This window comes from Amphibalanus amphitrite, unplaced genomic scaffold (genome assembly GCF_019059575.1).
Source record: "Amphibalanus amphitrite isolate SeventyFive unplaced genomic scaffold, NRLGWU_Aamphi_draft 000435F_arrow, whole genome shotgun sequence".
NCBI classification, from domain to species: domain Eukaryota; kingdom Metazoa; phylum Arthropoda; class Thecostraca; order Balanomorpha; family Balanidae; genus Amphibalanus; species Amphibalanus amphitrite.
In genome coordinates, this window is record NW_024881929.1 from 153,084 (window position 1) to 179,265 (window position 26,182).

The window sequence follows — 26,182 nt, forward strand, 5'->3', positions numbered from 1 at the left end:
GTCAGACACTCGCAAGTTCAAACGCCGCTGGTTTGCGTTCATTTCGTACAAATTGAAAAAATTATGCATGAGAATGATCCCCAAAGCCTTCTGCTTCTAATGCCGGGTCACAAAAAGCCGTATCTCATTCACTTTGGCGGTAATCTGACTATTTATCATTATGTTGCAATCGCAGTTTTTTACTAAGAAAAAAAAATGCTTTCGTTTCACCTACAGCACTTAACACAGTGTGTGCCCGTTAGTTCACCATACCATAGCCTTCCCTAATCATTTCTGAGTCGCATCGTGAAAGAATTAAGGCGCTAGCACAGGGCTGACCGGCGCTACAGAGGTTTTTGTCCGGGCTGTCGGGCGCCTCAGTGGGCGCGCAGTGGTCGGGTGGGTGCGCACCGCCCGGCGGCGGCGCGGCCGCCCGGCCCCGCCCGCTGCGCCGCGGCACCCGACCGTGCCGGACGAAAACTTCTGTAGCGCCGGTCAGCCCTGTGCTAGCACCTTAATTCTTTCACGATGCGACTCAGAAATGATTAGGGAATGCTATGATATGGTGCACTAACGGGCACACACTGTGTGAAGTGCTGTAGGTGAATTGAAAGCAAATATTTTTGGTAAAAAACTGCGGTTGCAACATAATGATTATCTGGCCACCATCAGTCTCAGGGGCCTCCTTTGGCAAGTATTGATAGAAGGGCCTCTCAGATCACCAATCTCAGCGGCTTGCTCTGGCTAGTATAAACAGAAGAGTATCTCAGACCATTAATTTCAGGGTCGTCTATTCGCTACTTATGAATAGTAGGGGCTCTCAGACCCTCAATTTCAGGGACCTCCTCTGCCGATTATGAATAGTAGGGCCTGTCAAACCACCAGTCTCATGTGCCTCCTCTGGTCAGTATGAAAAGAAATGCCTCTCAGACCATCAGTCTCATGGGCCTCCTCTGGCTAGTATCAATAGAAGGGCCAGTTAGACCATCAATCCCAGGGGCCTCCACTGGTTAGCATAAATAGAAGAGCCTCTCAGACCATTAATCTTAGGGGGCTTTTGTGGCCAGTATAAATAAAAGGGCCTCTCAGACCATCAGTCTCGGGGGCCTCCTTAGAACAGTGTGGATAGAGGGGCCTCCTCAGATTCACTAGGACCTCTATGACCACCAGTCTCAGGGGCCTCCTGTGGCCAGTATGAATATAAGAGCCTCTCTGACCATCAGTTTCAGGGGCCTCTTCTGACTAGTGTGGATAGAGGGCCCTCCCAGACCACTGGTTTCGGGGGCCTCCTGTGGCCAGTATGAACAGAAGGGCCTCACAGCCCATCAGTCTCAGGGGCCTCTTCTGCCTGGTGTGAATATGAGGGCCTCTCAGACCATCAGTCTCAGGGGCCTCCTCTGCCTAGTGTGAATATAAGGGCTTCACAGGCCATCAGTCTCAGGTGACTCTTCTGACTAGTGTGGATAGAGGGACCTCCCAGACCACAAGCCTCAGGGGCCTCCTGTGGTCAGTATGAATAGAAGGGCCTCTCATTTTTATCAGTCTCATGGGCTTCCTCTGCCTGATGTGATTATAAGGGCCTCTCAGACCATCAGTCTCAGGGGCCTCCTCTGACTACAATGTAGATGGAGGGGCCTCCCAGACCATCAGTCTCAGGGGCCTCTTCTGACTATTGAGGATGGAGGGGCCTCCTCTGACTAGTTAGGGTAGGGACTAGGGGGCCTCCCAGACCGCCAGTGTCAGGGGCCTATTCTGACTAGTATGGATAGAGGGGCCTCCCAGACCGCCAGTGTCAGGGGCCTCCCCAAACCAGTGTGGATATTGGGGCCTCCTCAGATCCACTAGGGCCCCTCAGGCCACAATTCTCAGAGGCCTCTGCTGACAAGTATGGATAGAGGGCCTCCTTGGACCCGCTAGGGTTCCTTGGAGTCCGTGCGTGGGGATTCGTGGAACTTATTTTTACCGAGTTTGTTTATTCTGGAAGGTGACGACGTCCTCTCAACTCGAGACGGGAGGGCCTCGAGTAAAAAGTGGGGGGGGGGGCCCTGGCACGTACCCAGGATTTCGCCCAGGAGGGGGCCACCTGCTTCCGAAGGGGCCCTTAGGTCACCCGGGGGCCCCCAGGCCGCCCAGGCGAACAGGGGCCCCCTTGGCGACTAGGGGCCCCAGGCGATCAGGGGCCTATGCGACCAGAGGTCCCCATGCGACCAGGCCCTGGCTACCAGGGGCCCCCTAGGCGACCAGGGGCCCAGGAAACCGGGGGCCCTCGGATGACTGCAGGGGCCCATCGGGTCATCAGGGGCCCCTCGGGTAACCAGGGGCACATAAATGAAACTTTGATATCAGTTTTTCTTCCTAGTAAAAGACGTTTTATCCAGTGTTTGAAAAAATATACCGGGGCCTGAGGGGCCCCCTGAGCGCCTTCGGCGCTCAGGAGGGGGCCATGGCCCCCGTGGCCCCCCCCCCCTTGGGTACGTCACTGGGGGGGCCAAAACACATGGTTGGCCCCCCCCCACCTCAAAAAGTGGGTGGGCACTTGCCCACCTGGCCCCCCCCCCCGGTTCCTACGCCTATGTTAAATGATAAATAGTCAGATTACCGCCAAAGTGAATGAGATACGGCTTTTTGTGACGTGGCATTAGAAGCAGCAGGTTTCGGGGATCATTTTCATGTATAACTCTTGCAGTTTGTATGACATGAACGCACGCTAGCGGCACTTGAATTTCAAGTACCTGACAGTCATTTTACGACATCGAAAATGTCTCGACTTCTGACAATCCTACACGAGGCCAGTTTTGACAAAAACATTAAAATCATACTTTTTCAGACACCCCAAACATTTGCCTGACTGACCATATTACGATTTATTCGATTAAGTTAACTTGAATTTTGGGCCTTTTTCGTAATTATGGCCACTCGTGAACCCCATTTGCATCACTGTGCCGCGCCGGGCCGGGGGGCGTTTGAACACCCGTCCCCCCCCCCTGCGGTTTTTCGCAGATTGCTCCACGCCGTTTTTGGCACACCTGTTTGTGCATCTTTTCCGCACATGTTGTGAAAATTTCAGACCCAGGTCGCCTTAGGTCAAGTCACCAGGTCACGCCAAGTGACCTCACCTCAGAAAAATAAGAATGCTCGTCATAGCTACACCTACTGATCGATTGCCTTGAAACTTTCAGCGGTTGATTAGAGCAACATAAGGTATCTATAAAATCTTTATCTCGGAATTTTGATATCGGTGGTCTAAGGTCAGTTCCTTTGCGGCCTCTCGATGAGTCGATGGGAGAAAATTGAAAAGCGTCTGTTTTGCACGAACGCTATTCTAGACACTCTCAAACATTGAGATGTAGGTAAAATTGACGCACTGAACCGAAAAATGGCAACTGTGACCCCTCGTTATGTCCCCGAGGTCATATCAGGTCACGAACAGAATCTAACAGTTTTTCACTAATAACTTCCGATAGAGGTGTGCTAGAGCGCTGAAAACACCTTAGATGTGTTCAGCTCGACGTTGCGGATCGACTGATATGCAACATGACCTTTTCCGGTCAGGTCATGACCTTGAACTGAGGTCAAATTTTCAAGTTGACCTTTCAAAGTCAAATTATAGTTAATTCGACGCGTCTCGACGAGAGAACACGATGCTGGCAAAAGTAACGTCATGGCTCTTTTGAGTCAAAAGTTATTGCCGAAAAAAAAACGTTTTTCGTAAAAACGGCTATTTTTGGAGTTTTTGCCCTCTGGAGGCTAAACCGTTGACATGAGGTCAAATCTGAGAGCATTATTCAGAAAGGTTTGTAAATTGTAAAAGGGCTATCGAATGCGCCTTTCCGCGGCGCTGTAGCTCTATCGGTTCCCGAGATAGCCGTCGGCAGTTTCCAAAATGTTGAAATAGTCAACATTTTATTTTTGGTGACATCTGGTAACCTGACCTTTGACCTGACCCCAAAAAATGACTGAAGTATTTTCGTCCTTATTTTGGACGTTCTTTCGATTGCCGCTTATCGCGTGTCGCTACGTGGCCCAGGAGCCGCGTTAGAAGAGGAGACACCCCCCCCCCCCCCCGGCCCGGCGCGGAATCTCGGAGCACCGGCCCGGCGCGGGTTAAGGCGTGCAAACTTGAACTGCAAAGCGCACTAGGCACTACTGCACTGCATTATATATTTTAATTGATTAATTCTATCCATGCTGCCCGTGCCCCAATTTCAATTATGTAAATGAGCTGTTGAACCATCACATTCACGGATCCGCTTACAGCTTATCTCTAGACGGCTAGAGTTCAACAATTGTCAAGTCTGTCCACAATCACATTCAGCCAGAGCCTGCATTACCTCAATTCAGCCAGCCTGGACCAGATTCACGACACCTGTGCAGGGGCTCCGCCACAGGGGGGTACGCGGGGGTCCGGGGCATCACCTGAAACTAAGTTCCCATCATTGATTCCCATCATGTCACACTTTGCACGGACTTGGAATAGGTACTTACCTACGGTCCGCGCAGTCTCGCCATCGCGGCGTCGCTGTGAGAGCGGCGGTGTCGAGAGGCGCGCCGACTGCCGGGCCGTCCGACCTCCGCCGGCCGAGCCGAGCCGTCCGTCACACCGACCGGCAGAGGCGCGGGGACTGCGGTGGGGGTAGGACCTCCCCAGGGCAGTACCGCTGCGGTGGGTTAGACCTCCCCAAAGGAGTGCGGACCTTACCTCTCCCAGAGGAGTGCCGCTGTGGTGTCGGTAGGACCTCCCTAGGGGAGTGCCGCTGCGGTGTCGGTAGGTCCTCCCCAAAGGAGTGCGGACCTGACCTCTCCCAGAGGAGTGCCGCTGCATGGTGTGGACCTGACCAGTGACCTCCCCAAAGGAGTGGGCGCTGTGTTGTGAGCCTCACCGCTGACCTTTGAGCTATAGCCTCAATAGGACTCACCGCCACGGCAGTCTGGATCGCACACCGACGCCGTTACAGCAAGCATAAGCCTGGACCGCCATCAAACTCACGCGACAGAAGCAAATCGTCTGTAAAGGACTTGAAGCCCCGTAAAGACACCGCCACACTCCCGATGGACGGTTCGGGTACATCGGTGCCGCTGTGACAGATCTTCTGCAGGCGGCACCGGTGACTCCAGTCGAAGATGGGGCCGCAGAAGAGACGGGTGACGTCTGCGGCTCTTCTGGTGCTCCTCCTACATCCTGCATACCTCGCTTCAGGTGAGCGTAGGTCAAATACACCTTTTTACGGCCAACTATAGAAATAGTGCACACGCAGTTCAGTAATAGTGCAACCGAGTTCGACAGTTCGGCATAGTACACCGCTAGGTCGGCCGAGTGCGTGATATTCGGTAATAGTACACACGTTTCAAAAACAGAGCATTCAAATTAGAAGAAAGTACGTTTAAATTAACCCGCGCCCCACTGGGGGGGGGCTATTTATAGCCCCCCTCCCGTTTTTCTGCAATAACTTCCAAACCGCTTGACGGATCGACGCCAAACTTTCAGTACCTTTGGTTGCATCAATTTGACACCGTATGTCAAAATTTGAACTTCGTAGCTACCATAGGTCGGCCGGAAATGACGTCAGAGTGACGTCATGTTCGTCCGATTTCGACGCAAAACATTGAACCACGGCAATCGCTCCCAAGAGCTCAGTTTTTAAGCTAGCTCCAATTTCTTTGCATGAAAGGACTCAGAATTGACCGCGCTATCAAACTGTTATCTCGGATTTTCAAAATTTTGAAAATTTTGAAAATTTTATATAATAATATTCAAAATTTATATTTTTATATTTTTTCAAAAAGTTTTTGACTTTTTGGAAAAACCGGAATATATGTGACAGAACGCATGATTATGACTAACTCTAGCAAGTTTTAGCTAAATATCTTCAAAAATGGCCAAGTTATACGCATTATTGCAAAAAATCACAATTATCAATTTTTCAAATCAATTTTTCAGTACGTATTTGACATCGTACACCAATATAAATGGCACCATCGTGTTCCTGAGCTCAAACTGCATCCAATAGACACCTTTTTTGTTGAAAAATTTTAACTTCAAAATTTGACCTTTTTTGACCTGAAAGTGACCTGACCTAAGCTAAATTCGACTCAAAATGACCTCGAAGGACACAGACGACATCAAATTCGAAATTTATGGCCTAAATGGACCATAAAACATGTGTCACGTGACCGACGCATGATATAATATTTTCGTGACCTGTGATGACCTGACCCTGACCTGAAAATCAAGGTACAAGTTTGGTACCCTCAAGGTATCTAGAGCATCTGTTCACGAGTGTGGAAACCAAAAATGAGCCTGATCTGACTTGTAAGACGGCGGCCAGAGCCCAAAATGTGAACAAGCCAAAGTGCTAATAATTTTTACTTTGACCTGACCTGTGATGTCATCGGTGACCTCGAGGTCAATGAAATTAGGTTTCGCTCGACAGTTTTTCCGGGGCTATCAGACGCCGTTTGAATTTTGACGATCGGCCCAGTAGTTTCGGAGTTAGGAGGGGGGGCTATGAATAGCCCCCCCCCCCCCCCCCCCCAGTAGGGCGTGTTATACACAGACCCCAGTGGGGCGCGGGTTAAGTCAACCGTAGGTTCAATTTCGTCATAGTGCACGGTTATGTCATGTGGCATGATATTCAGCGTCTCGCAAAGCAAAGCAATTTAGGTGAGGCTCAAGCGAATTCGCTGCTGGATTGGGAAATTATTTTAGAAAGCCCCTATCTGTGCATGTCAAGAGTTGCGCGAATCTTGGTCAAAGAGCTGTTAAAACGCAGCTTCAGCTCTCAGGAACTAGCTTATCATTAGTCTCGCTCTAAAAATTCGGTGACACGGTCACGTGGCGGTCACGTGGCATTGCCTGAATCGGCCGCATAACTTCGTTGCTGGGTTCAAAAAGATCAGAGATGCTATAGATTTTTGTCATCCCCTTTCAGTATCGTGGCGGATTACATTGAACAAAGCCGAAAAAAATATTGCTCATGCCGAACTTGAAAGCACCCGACGCATTAGGTGCACTATGTTTTATTGAAGCTAAGGCAGCCAGATGACATCTACATTACATACCCTGGCTACCTTTTGCACTAAGAACAATGCAGCTGGCTGCGTGACTTTTTTGGCGTTGCTGACTACCTACGAGTGTCATTGGAGGCTCAGGTAGCGTGAAATGTCAAATAAAAATTGTTGTTTCTTACAAATTTATGCAATGCCGGTCCTACTGAACAGTGCCTAAATTCTCAATTACATGCGGCACCCCGAAATTGAAACAATCTGAAGAATGATATGTGCTATGTTTAATATGCCTGAACCTGGGCCACTTTTACCTGCATTACGACGAAATGGCTGCACTATATGACGAATATCGTGCCGCGACTCAATGACAGTATATGATTGCACTATGCCGATACTGTCGAAATCGCCTGCACTGTTTCTGAAATGTGTGCACTGCCGCCTTAATTGGGCGTAAAAAGGTAGGATATACCTAGGTAGGAAACTTGCACAACAATTCGAATCAGGGTGGGCGTTCGTGCTGACGTCCACGTATTTGTCATAAGTTTATCGTCAACTTTGTTTATCGCAAATTTCGGTATCAATTGTGACTAGGCATCACAAATATTCTAGGTAGGTAAGTAGGTAGGTATAGTCTAGTTGGAGCTTAAAATTCAATTAGGGGCGAAACGCCGACGGAGCTTGTACCCAAGATTACTTTACTCTTGTACCTGCCCCAACCTCTTTTTCGCTCCTCGTCCTCGTACGTGAAGCAGTAAGGTCTTAACTTCTCAGGGGAAAAATCGAGCGGTTGCGGCCTGTGCCGTTACAAGCAGCGAACTGTATCCCATATACTATGTAAAGGTCTGGGAATGACCAGTAACCATGGGTGGAGAACCTGCCCCGGCCACCCCGGCCGTGGCCGGGGTAACTTTCAGCCTACCCCGGCGCGGCCGGGGTAACTTTTCCACTCTTGTAAATCCTAAAAGCTGTCGCCATACGAGAAAAGAAAACTGTCGTTTTTCGGACGTTGACTGCCATGGGCGTAATACTGCAACTCAGGAAGGTATTTACACTATTTAGGTACTCAACTTACCATGCGGTGGCGTTGAGCCCTAGGACCCGCGTGTGGTTGGCAATGCCAAGATTGCTCTCAAATCGTGTTCAGTTTCGAAAATTTGGCGCGCCTTCGGCGCACTTTTTTAGAACCACTGCTTGACTTCACTGCCTTCGACCGGCCTGCCACAAACCGCAACCATACCGTCAGGGCGTAGCCGTCAGGATGCTCATACACCGAGCGTCCGTCACGCTGCGAGCTCGGACTGTTGTAACCGGAACGCGTGCTCTCGCCACGCGGAGTCCAACGCTCAATCGATTGAGCTACGAGACCGGGACCGGTCGATATCCCTGGATAGACTCCCTGTTTGTCTTATAAGAGGTTGAGCCACCCAACATTGAAAAAGACTGTGTCACTGGATGTCAGTGACCCATTTTAGTGCTTTGGTTCGAACGTTCAATTTTCTCTGTAAAGCTCCTACGAAGTGAGCCGTCATCTTTTTGTAGTTATTTTGAGACACAATAAAAAGCTGAAAACGCAACATTTACTCATAATGACTCATGATAGGTATGGTTTGGATATGTTGTGAAATTGCATAAGTTTAAGTAAAAAAATCACTTAAAAGAAAATCGCCTTTTCAATCATCGCCAACAATGTTATGAATGATACAATGTCGGATACAACGCTCACCATTGAACAAACACAACGTCCATTATTCCATTTCCATGGGTCAGAATAGGGGTTTGTTTATGATGATCGTTGACAACAACGTGAGCTTAGTCGTCTTTCCGACTATCGGTCGCCGGCCGGGGTAACTTTTTCAAACATTCTCCACCCATGCCAGTAACCTCTAAAGGTGCGTCAAAAACTCGACGGTCTCAACGGAGTGTGCTAAATGTGAGCGCAAACAGCCCAACCGTTCTCGAGGTGTAGAAGCGGCATCCTGCACGTGTGCACGTTCAAACTGGGCTCTAACTGACTTCTTCCCGGCACCCTACTTACCCGTCCCTAACGGTGTATGTGTGTACCAAGTTTGAGCGCACCCGTTTCAGCAACTCTCGAAACAAACTTGACACCTCTTTGTTTTTGCGCGTGGCATGTTCTTTGTGCATTGTGGGGGGTCACCCACATGCATCGAGGGTAGTCCGATGTTAGGTAGAGTGGATGCAACTATCTTACAAAATTATAAATATACTGCAAGGACAGACTCAGGGCTGCGGAGTCGGAGTCGGAGTCGGAGTCGGAGTCGGTCGGAGTCGACAGTTGTGACCGGAGTCGGAGTCGGAGTCGGAGTCGATATTGGAAACCCCAGCCGGAGTCGGAGTCGGAGTCACCGAAAATCTGTCGACTCCGCAGCCCTGCCAGGTGTGCGGAGTCGGAGTTGGGAGTTGGAGTCGATCGGAGTCGACATTTCTGCCCGGAGTCGGAGTCGGAGTCGGAGTTGGTTTTTGAAAGCCGGAGTCGGAGTCGGAGTCGCCGTAAATCCATCGACTCCGCAGCCCTGTGCAAGGTAATCGGCCAAACCGTTGCAGGAATGTATAAGCCTCTCAAAAGCGTTACAGCCCGGGCCGCTCCATCTGAGTTTTTTCGGTTACCTTCCCTCATTAAAATAGATTAGCTTTGTGTTCGTTCATAATAAGTAAGTAGATGGCTGCAAGAAACACTTCTTTTCGTTGTATTCTATGTATATTGTATGCTGTAGAAGCACATATGTAGTTTATTTTCATGATTTTTTTGTAACTTGTTATATGAAAGAACCGTCTAAGAACCCCTCCTCCTAAAATTGTTTTCCAATTCGCACTGCTCTTGGTAAGTAATTCAGTTTTCTTGTTAACATAAGCATATCAGATCCAAGTGACGACTAAGTAGTTAATTAATGTCGTTGTTATGACAGATATGAATTTAAGAAGTCACATAAAAACATGTTTTGAGCCATTAAGTCAACCCAGTAATAATGGTGTTCAACAAACTTTGCCAGTATTTTGCTTTATCAGTACCTCTACCTATATGTTTCACCTGTAAGCTGTATAAAATCACAGAAATAATTGTGTTTTAAATACGAGCATGGGACACCTTACCTATACCCTGGGCGTCTAAGACGGTTCTCCTTGATCACGATTACCGTTTGCCATATCCATTAGTGTTTTCATAATAAGCCACCTCGCGCCGCCACCCACAGTTCTGCGTGACTCCACATGTTTGTGAAGCCAACTTTCTCGGCTGTTAATTGCTGCTGCCAGTGGCACTTGCCATTTATTAACTCCTGCGCAGTAGCGGTGGAACACCTTCAATTAAGGGGGGGCGGCACTGCCGACTTTTGGTCCCATTCTTTCCATACAACGCCCATAGGGCTAATAATAAAATGGCAAAATCAAGGGGGATACGGTGCCCCGATGCCCCCCCCCCCCGCTCCGCCGCCTATGCTCCTGCACGGCTTTTTCCGATCTAGGATTGTTTTTTGACCATCGCTCCACCAGCTGCGATCCCTAAACAGTGACCAGCAGTCTCTCGTGTAAAAATCTCTGGGAGCAGCGACAAATTAGATTAATCGAGAAACTTGCCAACAACAGCAAATTCTGTTGCACTAACTTCCTAACACAATGCTACAGCTGCTCGGTATAATATCTAAGTTAATTGTCACGGTAGATTTTAAAGTGAAGTGAATACTACTTAAAAAATCTAAATATATCGCAATCTAGGTACGCACGTACTTTGGTGCAGGAAGTTTCTGGACGACAACTCAAAACAGCATTACGCTAATTTGAACTGAGGAATCAATGTTTTGTTGCTCATCAAAAGGTAGGTAGGACGTAGGTCGTAGGTATGTGATCACGTGCTGTTGATTCTCAATGCGGTTCCATATCAAACCATATTTGATTTTTTATCGTGCACATCTCGACCCTCGTTCATGGCTCATCAGCCATGCGGAAATTGGCAGTCGGCCCTGCGGTCTGCCACCAGCAAACAATGACATGGGCCGGCCGGCCGCGCCGCCAAAGGCCCGCTGCCGGACCTGCGCATTGTTGGCATTGTATGTCTGTGCAGAACTGGCCTGCAGAGTCGGTGCTGCTGCCTCAGAACGCCACGCGTGGCTTCATGGTGGTTATATTATCGTGGTTTCACAATGCAAAACAGAAAAACTTTCACATGCAGACCCACCCATCTCCAACGTAAATATACGCCCTCCCACTGAACCCTTATCATTATTTATATGATATAACACAACAGAGAACAGTGAATTAGCCTGATATCGTTACTTATAAACAGGAAAACGTTCGACATGTTTGATACCCGCTCTACTTATGATGTCACAAAATAAACGTCTTTAGGTAATTGCATCAAAGCTCTTTACGAACGGTGATCAAAGTTATCTGCGATGCTCCTTAGGGTCAGTTGCAGGATAACAGATAACAGTGCAAGATAACAGATAACAGTGCAGGATAACAGTGTCGTCCATAAGTCATAAGTCAGTAGTCACAACCGTCGTTTTCTATCATTTCTCTCTTGTCGACAGAGTTGGGTTTACATGCCGTCTATTGGCCGATAATATGCGGGAGCCGGTGGCGCCCGGCTGACCACCGTTACGGCGCTGCTGACCGGCGCGGTGGCGGCTCATGAATTGCAACTGGGCCGCCGGGCTATTGGAGCGGTGCTGAGTTATCGTCCACGTCGGCAACGCTAAAACTCCGGGACCGGCGCGACCGACCGTCGACGACAGGGCACATAAAAAGAGCCGCTGTGTGTATGGCAGCAGCGGCCGTCCTGCGAGCCACCGCAGCGCGGCGTGTCGGTATCCCTCCATCACATAAAATGAGCGTGGAAGATACGCCATAACTGATATTTAAGATAAGCTCCGGATTACTGGAATGACGAAGGCGAAGCCAAGGCCGTGCTAAACAGAGTAACACCTACCGGCCGTGAACTTTACCGACAATAGAAAATCCCGAATTATAGAGAAAATTTAAAGGCAAAGTTTAGGACACCGGTAGCCCAGCTTGGTCGTATTGGTATATCTGTCCCCGAATTCTAGGGGCTGCGGCTGTTCCCAACAACCGCACATCATATCTGTCATGAGTCCCTGATTTTAACCATTAGAATGACTCGAGCCCTCGCAGTATCAACGCCAGCAGTCCAATTTCGCGCCAGCTGAAGCAAGGGAACAACGAAGCCTTTCTACTGGCTAGAACGGGCCTAGATCTGCCACAATATTTTATCCTACAAATGCGTAAGTGTTCCGTGGACGTTATAACTATCGTAGGCTTCTTTCACATCACTGCCATGGAGAGCCTATGGAAGCTGACAGAATCTCCGTTCTATTTGCTGTGAGAGAGTCGGCTGACAGCCCCGTCTCGCCGGCATGGCCGTAGAGGCCGGGAGGGGAGCGGAGTGGTGTGATGGATGCTGTCGCCTTTCGGACGTCAGTTCCAATCCCATCACATCTGACCCGCTCTGAAGGCCACCTCGGCGAGCGCTGCCGAGCATCAAAAGGCGACGCGTCGCCGCCGACGACCGCCATTACTTCTATTAAAGCTGCCCTAGACGGAAAATCCCTTACAGTGACGCCGATCGTGACGATATCCGTCGCCCTAGCCTGTCGTGCTTTCCTGTATTTAAGGCCTTAGCTGGCGCTCATCTGAGTAGGTCAGACGTCGTGCAGGAACTGAGATAAGCTAATGAACTACAGTATCGTGGGACGTTGGCATTGAGCTGTTGGTTTGACATCTGGCAGCCAGTCAGACGCTACAGATTCATTGCCAAACATTTGGTGCTAAATGGCTGGAGTTGACTATTGTATTCTGTTTCCATTATTACGGAGCGAGCAAAGCGAGCGTAGTCTTTCCTTAGATTAACGGAAATTTCTGAGTATGAGCGGCCGGCCGGCCGTGCGGACGCTTTTGCGAGGCTTATATCTCAGCAACCACTTGACCGATTTGCATGCGGTAATTTTTGTAGGGTAGCTTCATTTCTTCTACCAAGTATTGTACTATTCTTGATGCATGTGGGTGACCCCTTATGCACGTGCCACGTGCAAAACGAAGTAGTGTCAGTTTTGTAATTGTTGCAATATCTCAGTAACTACATACTTGGCCGATTGCGCTGAAAGTTGGCATGTAGGTAGGCACCCACTAGGCACTGCAAATCTATGTGCCAGAGTTGGGGTGCTGCTGCACGTGCGCACGTGCAGGGGTCGTTTCCAGTTCTCGAGAACGGCTCGACCGATTGCGCTCAAATTTGGTACACAGTCAGAGATCGGTTAGTAAGGTGCCGTGCAAAAGTCAGTCGGGACCCATTTTGCACGTGCGCACGTGCAGGGTGCCGCTTCCAGATCTCGAGAACGGCTGAACCGATTGTGTTCAAACTTGGTACGTACATCGCTAGAGACCGGGTAGTAGGGTGCCGTGCACACTGCACAAGTCATTTGGAGGTACCCCTCGCAATTTCTCACGTGCAAGGCCCACCCTCTCGCTCGCTCCGTTAGTCGCCCCAAAAGGCGTTATACTGGTGGATATGTTCAAAACGCACCTATGCTTGCAGTTGAAACAAGTCATTTTCCAACATACCTGTACTTACCAGGGGTTTATTAGTTGACAAACGCGTTACATAGTTTAATCACGTCTTTCATATAAATTTCTCTCGTCACTCACTGAACACCGCCCCACCTAACCAGTTGCCTTCCTGTTCGTCCAGGTCGGATGGACTCCCACACAACCAGCGCGCGAGAGAACGACGAGAAGCGACTGATGGACGTCCTGTCTCGGGGCTACGACCGGGACGTCCGGCCCGTGTTCAACGCGTCGCGGGCCGTCATCATCAAACTGGGAATCACTCTCACCCAGATATTCGATATGGTAGGCTCGCGTGCACAACGGTCGTCGTATACGAGTACAATTTGCTTTGCTGCTCTCTTTTTTGCAAATGGTACCGAAATATAAAAAAAATGTTCTCTTCCTACTGACGATTTATCATAATGCATTGAAAGAGGCAGAGTGGTTATGTGCAACTGAGTATGGACTAAGGATGTAACCCTTGTTTGATTTCACACTTACGACAGCTTCTTTTTCAGGACGAAAAGAATCAAGTGTTAACTACGAATGTTTGGCTTGACCAAGTAAGTCGAGCATAATGAGATTTGAAAAAAAATCCGCGCCGGGGCCAATGCGGACGCGTTTTTATGCCCCCTCTCCAACTGTTTTTTTTTTTTGCATAGCTTATGGATAGTTGGCCAATTACACCAACTAAGTAAATGATTCCTTTGAAACTTTCCATTATTGAATAGGTCGTTAGGATATAAAAGCCGCCGGTATATTTCTTTCCAAGGCCTAACCCGCGCCCTGCTGGGGGGGGGGGTGTTTGAACACCCCCCCTTGTGGTTTTTCGCGAATATCTCAAAAACGGCGGCGCGGAGCGCCGCCGTTTTTGGTACACCTTATCATACATCAATTCTACACATGTTGTGAAAATTTCAGACCAAGGTCATTCAAGGTCAGGTCACCAGGTCACTTGAAGTGACCTCACCTCATAAAAACTTTCAATGTCTGTCATAGCTACACCGAGTGACCGATCGCTTTGAAACTTTCAGCGATTGCTAAGAGCAATAGCATGTACAAAATGTATATCTCAGAATTTTGATATCGATGACCTAAGGTCAGGTCAATTTTGCGACCTCCCCATTATAAGTCAATGGGAGAAAATTGAAATGCGCCTCTTTTGGATGAAAGACATTATAAACACTCCCAAACACCGAATTACAAGTGGTTTAGACACACTGAACTTAAAAATGGTGTCCGTGACCCTTGTTTATGCCCTGAGGTCATCTTAGGTCACGAATGGTATCTAACAGTTTTTCGCAAATAACTTTTGATAGAGGCATGCTAGAGCGATGAAAACGCCTTATATGTGTTCAGCTCGACGATACGGATCGACTGATATGCAACATGACCCTTTCCGGTCAGGTCATGACCTTGACCTGAGGTCAAATTTTCAAGTTGACCTTTCAAGGTCAAGTTATAGTTCATTCGATGCGTCTTGACGAGAGGAACACGATGCCGGTAAAAGTAAGCTCGTACAAGGCTTGGGTCAAAAGTTATTGCAGAAAAACTGTTTTCAAAAAAATCGGCTATTTTTGCAGTTTTTGCCCCCTGCAGGCAAAACCGTTGACGTTAGGTCAAATCTGAGAGAATTACTCAGAAAGGGCGTTAATAGGGCTATCGAATGCGCTTTTCCGCGGCGCTGTAGCTCTATTGGTTCCCGAGTTATGCGTTGGCTTCTTGGAAATTTTCGACATTCGACCTGGAAATCGGCGAAATTTTGCCTTCAATGACCTCTGGTGACCTGACCTTTGACCTGACCAAAAAATTGACCGATGTGATTTCGTCATTATTTTTTACGCTCTTTCGAACGCCGCCTTCCGCGTATCGCTACGTGGCCCAGGAGCCGAGTTACAAGGGGGGGTGTTCAAACACCCCCCCCCCCCCCCCAGCAGGGCGTGGAAATCCAGGACCCCCAGCAGGGCGCGGGTTAACATGTTTCCAGCTACTTACACCTAATTGTAGAGAAAACGTAAAAAGATCCTGATCGATCCCCTGCGTTATCGTATGTTACGATCGCAATATGAGACATCTTAGACACGTATGTTACGATCGCAATATGAGACATCTTAGACATGTCTCTTCAAACCGCTACAGAACTTGCGTTATAGTCATCAATCTTCAGTGATATATGTTATTTGTAATGCCCCATTAGCTTTTCAGGATGGAAACATAGCACATAGGGGAAAGTGGGGTAAGACGGTCAAGGTAGGTAAGACGGGCACCCCCTCTGCAGACCAAACCAATAGCGCTACGAGCGAGAAAAATTAGGACCAGAATAGCCTTTCCCACTACACACCGCCATTGAAGTCTGGTGAATTTGTGTTCGGTCAATAATCTTTTATTTTGATTTCTTTAAAACACTCATTTCATTGAAAACATTCATAATGTATTGTGCAAGCTTTTGTGTGCAGCACTATAGAGTTAAAAACTGGCAATCACTTGTGGCACACTCATATGCCTCCAGTGTTCATTCACCGCGGATTTGCTTTGTCTGCATCAAATTGTCCACAGAGAAAAATCGTGCTGAACTTCTGACATTGAGTTTGGGGTAAGACGGGCAACTATGAATCCGATGGGTCTGTAATGGTAAAAATATTTTTGTTGCTGTAGGAAAAAAAGAAGCATTTCTGATAAGAATATGTTCGATTCCGATACTCACAGACATGTTAGCAATATTCCTTCGGCACAGTTTATTCTCGAATAATGAATGTGAAAAACGGCTCTACATGGCTTCTGAACTAGGGCCTATATACGAGTATACGCCTTCTGCACGAATCTCGTATACTGCCATTTCCGAAGCACTTGAGACCAACGAGCGACTGTATCAATGCGGCTAATCTCGGGCATTTGCTGCGAGCTGTGCTGGTCGGTGAAAGAAGCTGGCCGTCTTGCCCTACCCATGTGACCGTCTTACCCCATGGAGTGGGGTAAGATGGGTTTTTGCAAGGTTTTGCAAAAATAGCTGCAGTTTATTTGTTGAGTCAGGTCTAAGTCTCATCTTCTGGCAAATGGAAGTAAAATGTCTGTAAAAGGTTTTCACTCAGTTTCCCGTTTCTATGATGTTTCTAACCGGCCGAAAAATGGCTCCAAAGTTAAGGTGCCCGTCTTACCCCACTTTCCCCTATGGGCGATGGGAGCTTATGTTTTCTCTGTGTGGTGTGCATGACTGTTGCAGCTAATCGTGTTTTGATTTGTCTCAGGAGTGGGAGGATGAGCTTCTGACTTGGGATCCGCGTCAGTTTGGAGGTCTTTCCGAGCTGCGTGTGCCCTGCCACAGAATATGGCTGCCAGACATTGTGCTCTACAACAAGTGAGTCCATCTCCATTTACGTCGCAAGTTTGTCTCAATCGAAACCTTAATTAATTTGACATGTAGTGCCTATACCTACACAACATATAGCCGATATGCAATGCATGATCGGTTAAATTATTTCCTGGCTCGGTTGGCATTACTTGCATTGTAAGTATTGCAGTGTATCATAATTTAAATATTTTATTTCTGTTTGTGACTTGTTCGGGCCTTTCCTTGAACTAAAATCAGTGATCATGCGGGTGCTCGTTAGACGCATAAATCGCGCTTCCCGGCATCCTCTGCACTCGACCTCGTTTGTTTCAGCGCGGATGACTACACGCGAGGCTACATGCAGAGCAGGGCCATGGTTCACAGCGACGGCCGCGTGTTCTGGCCGCCGCCCACCAAGTTTCGCTCCACGTGCGCCGTGGATGTTACCTACTTCCCGTTCGACGACCAGACGTGCATTCTGAAACTGGGCAGCTGGACCTACAATGGCTTTCAGGTGAGAACGAACTTACTAACAGTCATTTTTTCGCTCAAATAATGATTCAAAAAGCCAACACAAAAGTTCCACGGAAACGTTATACATCTGAACAGTGTGTCCCTCTGCTCCGTGTAAGGTGTACTGAGCTCTGCCGCGATGGAGCAAGCTCAGTTATCTGGGTGCAATATCCAGTCCTAGTCGTACAGCAAAGCAATAGCATCGGAGCTAATGTCCGCCCCCATGTAGCGGTCGTCTGAATTTCAAAACCTGCCGATCCTGGTCTGAATCTCACTTATGACCAGATCAGTCATGGAAGCGACCTCTGAAATCGGGACTCCGTGATCCGATTCCCAGTCGGATACTGTTCGTGAGCGCCATGGAAACATAGCCTGTGCTGGCTGAGTCTGTACCTACACTCTACAGTCTGTCACCCGCTGAGTTTGCCCTCGCAAAGTTTGTACCCGCATTCTGTGCCTATGTAGAGTCTGCTCTCGCAGTCTGTCCTCCCAAAATCCGTCCTTGCGTCGTGGTTGTCAGAGGGAACCGTGACTCAGTCCCCCGCCGGCGGCAGGAGCTGGAATTGGAGCTCGTTAGCGCCCGCAGGCCAGCCGAGCGCTGATTAAAGTGAGAGCGCCGCCGCGCCGGTCCTGCTTGGCGATGCCATTATAGATGTGCCGGCCAGATAGACGAAAACTACTTAGTTAGATTTCCTCTGGCAACATAATGAAGAGACGTCACGTCCGCAGAGGTCTAATCGCTTGCAGTAGGTACTTGATGAAAAATAAGAGGCGACATAAATGTGGCGAGGTTCGCGGTGGTTCTCTCATTTGCATTTACTCAACTCTTTTTAGGTGCATGTATCGGCAATAAATGTGTCGGGATAAACAGCTAAGTGAGCACAAATGAATGAATAACATCTACACCTCACTAGTCTCTCACAAATAGGTCGTTTACAACGGCATTACGTTGGCGTGAGCTTAGTTCTCCTACGCACTTCTGTTGCACTTATTTGAAGATTATTTCTGTAGGAAGGCATAATGATAATCCCGTAAGCTCGAGGTCAGTCGCAAGCCAGCAAGCTGCTTTACGGTACCGTCTTTTCTAGGTCCTCCTGTGTGCCCAACTATGAGCGCGTTGAAGCATGTGACATGATCTAAAATCTCCTCTGAAGGTCCAAGCATGCAACGATCTCCACAGTTCGGGAAAATCAGCTTACCAGCATCAAAGTTGGGGTGTTAAATTTGTTGCATCTAAACAAATATTGTGCCGTAGACGTAACGTCATCAGCTTCACTCCATTCCGTCTTGTAGCTGTAAGGGTGACGGCCTGCCGCCCGCTCCTTCAGGTGGACGTGACGAACCGCACCCAGGAGGTGGATCTATCCAACTACGTGCCCAACGGCGAGTGGGAGCTGCTCGAGGCGCGCATCAACAGAAACGTCGTCTATTACAGGTCAGACGGACCGGTCCTGCTCACCACAGTTTCTTGTTCACATTATCGTTGCGCGTGCGTCATGAGGTCAGTTTTGACGATCCTTTCGTCTGATGTCACCTGATGGCCTACGACATATGATGTCTTACGTCACCTGATGCCTGACATCACCTGTTATTAGAAATAACCTGTGCCTGACGTCAACTGTTGTCTGACATCACTGCATTCACAGTTGCTGTCCGGAACCATTCCCGGACGTCACCATCACGCTTATCATCCGGCGGAAGACGCTGTTCTACATGTACAACATCGTGATGCCGTGCATGATGATGTCGGTGCTGACGCTGCTGGTGTTCTGCATGCCGCCCGAGAGCGGCGAGAAGATCTCCCTCGGCGTCACGGTGCTGCTCGCCTTCAGCGTCTTCATGCTGGCCATCGCAGAGAAGATGCCGGAAACCTCCGACAGCATTCCGCTCATAGGTGGGAGTGACATCGCCAGAGATGGCTTCCTTGGTGATCGCACATGAAAATCTGCTCGATTGCACATGTCATGGAGCTGCCGATTGTTCAGTCACCATGGTCAAAACGGGAGATATGTTTTGATGAGCAAGAGAAATACGTATCGCAACATGAATTCTTAACCACCTCTCGGTTACTTTTCGCACTTATATTCGCACTTTCGACAAATATCGGTTGTTAGAATTACAAATTAGCTAGATGCCTGCGAGGGCTGGTAGTGTCTCATGATAAGAGTTGACTTGGTAAATGCTAAGACACAATATTATGCGAGTCATTTAGCATTGACTGGGGTTCGCCTGGCTGCTGTCATGATCATCACGACTGCCATTCGTCGCAGGGATTTACCTGACTGCTGTGATGGCTATCACGTCTGTTTCGATCGTCATGACCGTTGTGGTCCTCAACCTGCACTACCGTGGCCCGGCCAGGAACATGTCACGGTGGATCAAATACATCACGCTCAAAAGGTAGGTCCGTACCAGTCGAATTATGTTTAGATAACGGCAGACCTACACGCTACACAAATTAACAACTGGAATGCAAGCATGTAAAAAAAAAAAAAGATTTTTATTCCGTCATGTCCGTTTTGAGCCGGAAAAATTGTCGATCGCAATAAATTGTTCGGCGATGTGACCGGAAACCATCGTCCTATCACCAGTCCCCTGTTCTGCACCCATCCACGTTATGATCTTACTATTGACTCTCCGGTTGGGTGATAGCACAATAACAATCGATAAAGGAGAAAGATTGGTGTCTTTGCGCGATCTGTTTCCTTTTCATTTGCTAATGTATGTTTTGTATCAGCATTAGGACGTTCAGCTAGCGATCGATTGAATGAATACCGCGGTTAGGATGTGCAAAAGGGAGAAGGATAGCCATACGCATTGAGTGCAGTCTTTGGCTGATTTAATCATAAAAGTGAACTATTTTTATTGCTGACAGTAGGTAATCGTTAGCGTGCAGCAGCGTACACCCACGATATTTGCTCTTTTGCAGTTTGAGCTGCTGAGAACTCGACACAGACGGTTGTAGGAAGGCAAACAACTGCGTAAAGTCATTGCGAATGCCTGCCAAACGCCAACTGAATCAGCTGCGATAACTTATTTCCAAATCATGAATGAACCGGCAATGTGGCAGCCTGGTCTTTCCAGCCTTGTCACCAGGGACGGCGCCACAGGGGGGGCAGAGGGGGCAGCCGCCCCCCCAACTCTGAACACTGGGGCCCTCTTTCAGCCAGCAGGTCAGGTATGGGCGGAATACTCTCTGACTGTGCAGAAAGAAGACTTCTGGGCAGAGCTGTAGAAATGACTTCAGGAGTGGGGAATTAAGCCAAAAGGGGCCTTCTCAAGGTGCCGCCGCCAAGATAAAACTTACGGGCTTTGGCCCATGTTTTTGGAAAAGGGCCCAATTAAGCACAAAAAAGTGAAAGAAAATCATTTATTTTGTATCTTGGGTGATTGTGGCCCTGTCCTATCTTCCCAGGCTGTAGAAACGGCCCGGGCCAAAGAGGGCCCATGCCACGTCTGAGAGGGCCCATTCAATATTGAAAGGGCCCAGGCAAGGTCTGGGAGGTAAGTAACATATTATGTCTGAGAAGGGGAGGGCCCATACCAGTCATGACAGGGCCCGCAGCGGTGCTCAGATGGCCCTTGGAAGGAGTGCGAGAGCCTGTAAAATGCCTGAGAGGGCCCATACCAGCCGTGACAGGGCCCATATCAGTACTGAGAGGGCCCATAACAGTACTGAGGGGGCCATCGCAAGTAATGTGAGGGCCCGTACCTTGACATATTACTGAGGGTTATGTCAGTCAATGACAATCATGGAAGGGCCCCCAGCAGTATTGAGAGGACTGTTGCAATGACTAGGAGGGCCCGCACCATACCTGAGAGGGCCCATACCACTCATGCGAGGGCCTGCAGAGTGCAGCAGTACTGAGAGGGCCATTAAAAGGTCTGGTAAGGTCCTTAGAATGTCTGAGAGGGTACATAGCAGGCCGCCTCAGGAGCCCCCTAGTAGTATAAAAAGACCCATATCAAGCCTCTGAGGGTCCCTACCAGTCAAAAAAGGGCCTTTACCGGGCTCCAATGGCCATGCCAAACTGAGGATCTACCGAACTTCAGAAGGCCCATACCAGACCTCAGGGGCCCCAACTAGGCTTCAGAAGGACCATATCAGGTCTCAAGGGGCCAAGCCAGGTCTCTGAGACCTCTACTAGGCCTTAGAAGGTTCATAATAGACTTAATGGGGACCAGGCCACAAAGTGCCTATACCAGGCTTCAGATTGTCCATACTAGGCCTAATGGGGCGTAACAGGTCTCTGAATGCCCATTCAAGACCTCAGAGGGCCCATATCCAGTCTCGGGGGAACATAGAAACTAGGCCTCATAGGGTCCCTATGATATCGAAATCGCCCGCGAGTACGCCGCACTAAACCCTGACCGCCGGTCAACCTTCGGGGTCAACCGTACCATACTTGAGAGGGCCCATACCACTCATGCGAGGGCCTTAAAGGGACACTCCCACCTTAACATTAGTTTTGAGTTGAGATAGCCAAGTTTGCGGCCAGGCTCAGAAACCACCATTTACCCTGGTCGCAACCCCCGCAGCTTTATGGTGTTCAAGAAATTTCTTCCCTTTACTTGCAGGGTGGGACCAGCGTGGTCCCTATCTCTCAACCATTACGGGAATCTGATGACGTATCAGGCTTTCGAACGTCCGTTAAATGTTTGACTAAAACGTTTTGTAGCACGCGGTGGTATATGCTGCTTTGCGCGCAACAAATGCCGCACTTTCAAATAAAGTCGCTAGGAACAGCGGAGATCCCAAAAAGTAAACAGAAGTAAAAGTCTAATATCTTGAAAACCGGTCAATATTTTTCGATGAAATTTGGTAGATATTCGTTTTTGCCCTTTCTGAACCGAGCGACATCACTTTCATGCCAATTCATTAACTTTTTTGAAGGTGGGAGGGTCCCTTTAAGGTCAACCTAATCGCATTACCCCAGGCGCCGCTCCTGTGTCATGTGTGTAACGGTGTTTTTGGGCCGGCCCTGTCGAGCCGAGCTCCTGTTTGAGCCACTCTGTCCGTCCGAGTCACTTTCCAGCCGGGAGGCGGGGCATGATAAACTCGAGTATTGAAAACACGCTTTTGTTCAGAATTTTGGCTGCTCAGGCTGATTCAGGTTGTTTACGTGGAATTCGTTGGTCAGGATAGTAAACAGCTTCCAACAAAAAAGGTTACCTACAAGGCCCTAAATACAGTTACCTATTCATGTTACCACACGAACAATGTCTTGCCTGTTGTCGAACGGACCCCCTCGGTTTTTCGCGAATAACTCGCGTAAAGAGCGGCTGATCGAGACGGAACTTTCAATACCTTCGCGTTGATCAATTTTACACCTATCCTAAAGATTTAATGATCCTGACCCTAATGAACTTTAACCTGTGACCTACTTTTTTAGACCATGTTTGGCTGGAATCGCGATTCAGCGTATGTCGGCTCGCATGAGCCGCGCGTTTGCAGTCTTTTCGTGGTTTCAAGCGTTCAAACATGGGATATGATGCTGCTTCCATGAATTAGGGTGGGTGACAAGGTCACCGGAAGGTCAGGTCAGCTCATTGACCTTTGATGACCTCGGTTCACTTTGTTCGAGTTTTACATGTTTATAGGCTAGTTTTTTGAGCTGAATTCAAATTTAGCAGCCATTTGAACATTTACGAAGTAATTTTGGTGCTTTCGTAACATGTTACGAAGCTGTCAGAGGCGGTTGCCACCTACTTCGAATACGCGGCAAACCCCTTACTGGTTGAGCTGACTTGACCTGACCCGACCTGGCCTAAATAAATGCATGAAGATATCGTCTAGGTTCATCACTTACATGATATTCGTGATCATCACCTCGAAAAAACCATAGCAGCCATCCTTTACGACGTTCTAACATGTCCCGATTTTCCCGACTTTTGGGTCATTGGCCTGACCTGGAAGGTTACCCGATGACCAAGGACCTTAAAATTGGGTATCATCGGCTTCCTTTCGTCACGGGCAGCACGCTCGTTTTTTTTCTGCGAAGGTCTAGCTTGATCAGGGGCGAAACGGCAAGGGGGGCAACGGACTCCCGCCCATACGTTCGTGGCTAGAAAAACACCAATACGGGCGAGGGTTAAGAGTGTGTCTTTTAACACAAAAGTTATTGTGTAGAAGGCAACGGTGGTGGGAATGGTAGGTCAAGGTACAAATAAAGGCTTGCATAGTATTGACGGTATTGACGATATTTCGGAAAGTTTGGGCCCCCATCTTGTTTGGGCCCTTTTTCTGAAAACCTGCCCCCGCAAGGCAAAATCCGTGGCGCCGTCCCTGCTTGTCACTATTCATGTCTGAGTAGGACAAAGATGTGGTACGTGTTTAAAGCTCGTTCACACACAGTCAACCTTGGTGTCTCAATATCACCGCAGAATTTATGGGCTTCAGATCGGCGCCATTGGCCCTAACCGTGGTCTCATCAGGCTGGGATCGAGTACAATGAAACTAATCAAGACTCGCTCCCGCGGGCCCGCTGCCAGCCGATTCGCGTCGGCAGGCGGCGGTCGGCCGGCAGGGGTGGCCGCGGCCGCCCCGCCGCGCTGTTTTGCGCCGGGTGACCACAGCAGAAGCCATGGGCCGTAACCAGCATCTGGCACGCGCCGGGCGCCGGGCCGCCAGCCTAATGCGGCTGTTGTCTTCCTCCGGCCACTGACGACCCGCCGAGAAAGCGATTATCCATCTCCCTAACAGGGCGATCGATTGTGATTAATCATCGGTGGAGATGGTCCATAGAGGGCCTTTCCGACAGTCCATATAGACGAAGCATGTTATGGTGTTTGGCGACATTCATGGGCTGACCAGCATTCCATCATCCTTACCGCAATCGTCGTATTCGTTTTGTGATGTGGCGATCAGTAGTGGAATCCTCGTGGTTCCATGATCATCAAAAATGTTTTACGGCCGTTGGGTGGGTAGTGGATACGACTTGAAATAGTGATTAGTAGGCACAGGCTCAAAATCAGTCCATGATCGGTTCAGGATCAATTCAGACATCAGAATTACGTTTATACAGCTTTGTACATTCAGAGTGCGCAAGCCTAAATTTCTGCCATTTTTCCGGACAGTGTTGGAATAGTGTCATCCTGTATAATATCGGGCGAAACGTCAAGTTTCAAGTTCAAATTGAAAACTTCATAAAAGTTATATGTCTTTAGTCGGAAATAGATTACATGTGCGCCAGTCATTTTTAGGTTTCTATGCGTTATCAAATGTGAACTGAGACAGATTGAAAACTAGCGACATCGGCAGAACTTTGCTAGACAGTAGACTTGTCTGACGCGCGTCTGGGAAGACCCATACTAACCGTGCATGTGTCTGTATGTTTCAGCAGCGGCCATCCCTGCCGCAGGGGCAGCTCGAGGCGCTCACACCGGGACGGCCGCTCGAACCGCAGGGGCCACCGCGGCGCCGGCGGGCCCACCCAGGAGCGACTACCCGCCGACGGCTCGCCCGTGGCGCGCAGCGGCTGCAGCAAGTCGGGCACCGTTCGGCTGCCGCTCGACCCTCTGCAGCCGGCCGGCGGCGATGGGGCCGAGCCGCTGGGCGAGCTCGGTCACGGCCTGGTGCCGCAGTCCAACGGCGGCCCTCCGGACGGGCCCGGGCGACCGGCGCGCACCGCCCGGCCCCAGCGGGACGGCGAGGGCGGCGGCTCGGCGCGCGACCAGTGGCGGCGCTCGGCCATCGTGGCCGACCGCGTGCTCTTCTGGTTCTTTTTGGTCATCACGACCTTCTCCAGTCTGTTGTTCCTGGTCGTGCTGCCCGTCTACAAGCGGAGTCTTTACCAGCGACCCGACTGAGCTTATCTCATGGGTGGACACCGTCGCGTCGCTTTGACAAGAACAACGTTCCAAATCGCGTACATACCGTGATATGTTTCAGGAGAGATGTCCAGCGCACACTAGCGTGAAAGGTGTTATCAGGATAGGACAAATTAGCCTACTTGAAAAACATCCCGACAGCGGTAGGTCAGCCGAAGTACGAATGAGAGCTAGAACCGAGAAGAGCTAAATAATGCCTCGGGTGAACCTGCATGGATGCCGCTGCGCAGGTCATTGCGGTACGAATGGAAGACCAAAGAAACCCAGCGCTTGGGCTCCTCTTGCTGATGTCTTATCTGATGCTTGACGGAACCCCCAGTCCAGGAAATTGAATAGCACTGCAATGCCAGTTTTGTCAGACATGCGAACTGCTTTTGGCAAGCAGAAAGCATGTGACCTAGTCGCGTGTATTTACAACTTTCCTATACGCATGACCTTGACCATGACAATGAACATTGATCATTCTCCTCCGCTTACAGACTTTGATAACAGTATAGTGAAGATAATTTATAGACCGGAGTCGGTCAATGTTTTGCCTTCTCAAAAGCTGAAATGACTCTAACCGCATACTTCATATACGAGTATAATAAGAAAGCCCATAGATCTAAGGCGCTATAACTCGTTTTCATATGGCAAGTCGATAGCCGTTTTCACGACGGCCATCTGGTACACATTTGGTGCACATTTGGTGCAGATTAGGTGCAGAATTGGTGAAATTAGGTTCAGTGTATCTCTTAGAAGCCATCAGCTAGGGTTGCACTCATTGCTTGTATGCCTCCTTTGTCATGTTATCAGAGAGTATCATCGATTAAAACACTAAAATAAATTCATAAAATGAAGATATTTGCTGTAAAAAGGATAAGGTGCAGATTTGGTCAAATTAGGTGCATTCGCCGGATATTCAGATATGCATTCAGGTGCTTCTTAAGAGCATGAGTCGTTCTTCAT

The 26,182-nt window shown here is 49.0% G+C and overlaps 1 protein-coding gene across 1 annotated transcript; it reads left to right on the plus strand.

The window, feature by feature from the left end:
• Positions 1-4,855: 4,855 nt before the first annotated feature.
• On the plus strand, positions 4,856-25,835 carry LOC122391388 (neuronal acetylcholine receptor subunit alpha-10-like). The gene is made up of 9 exons (XM_043385218.1): positions 4,856-5,176; positions 13,706-13,866; positions 14,082-14,126; positions 16,809-16,918; positions 17,225-17,405; positions 18,733-18,839; positions 19,051-19,298; positions 19,675-19,804; positions 24,745-25,835. Exons 1-9 carry the CDS (start codon positions 5,101-5,103, stop codon positions 25,211-25,213), a joined length of 1,527 nt encoding a protein of 508 aa, XP_043241153.1. The 5' UTR covers positions 4,856-5,100; the 3' UTR covers positions 25,214-25,835.
• The last annotated feature ends 347 nt before the right edge of the window (positions 25,836-26,182 follow it).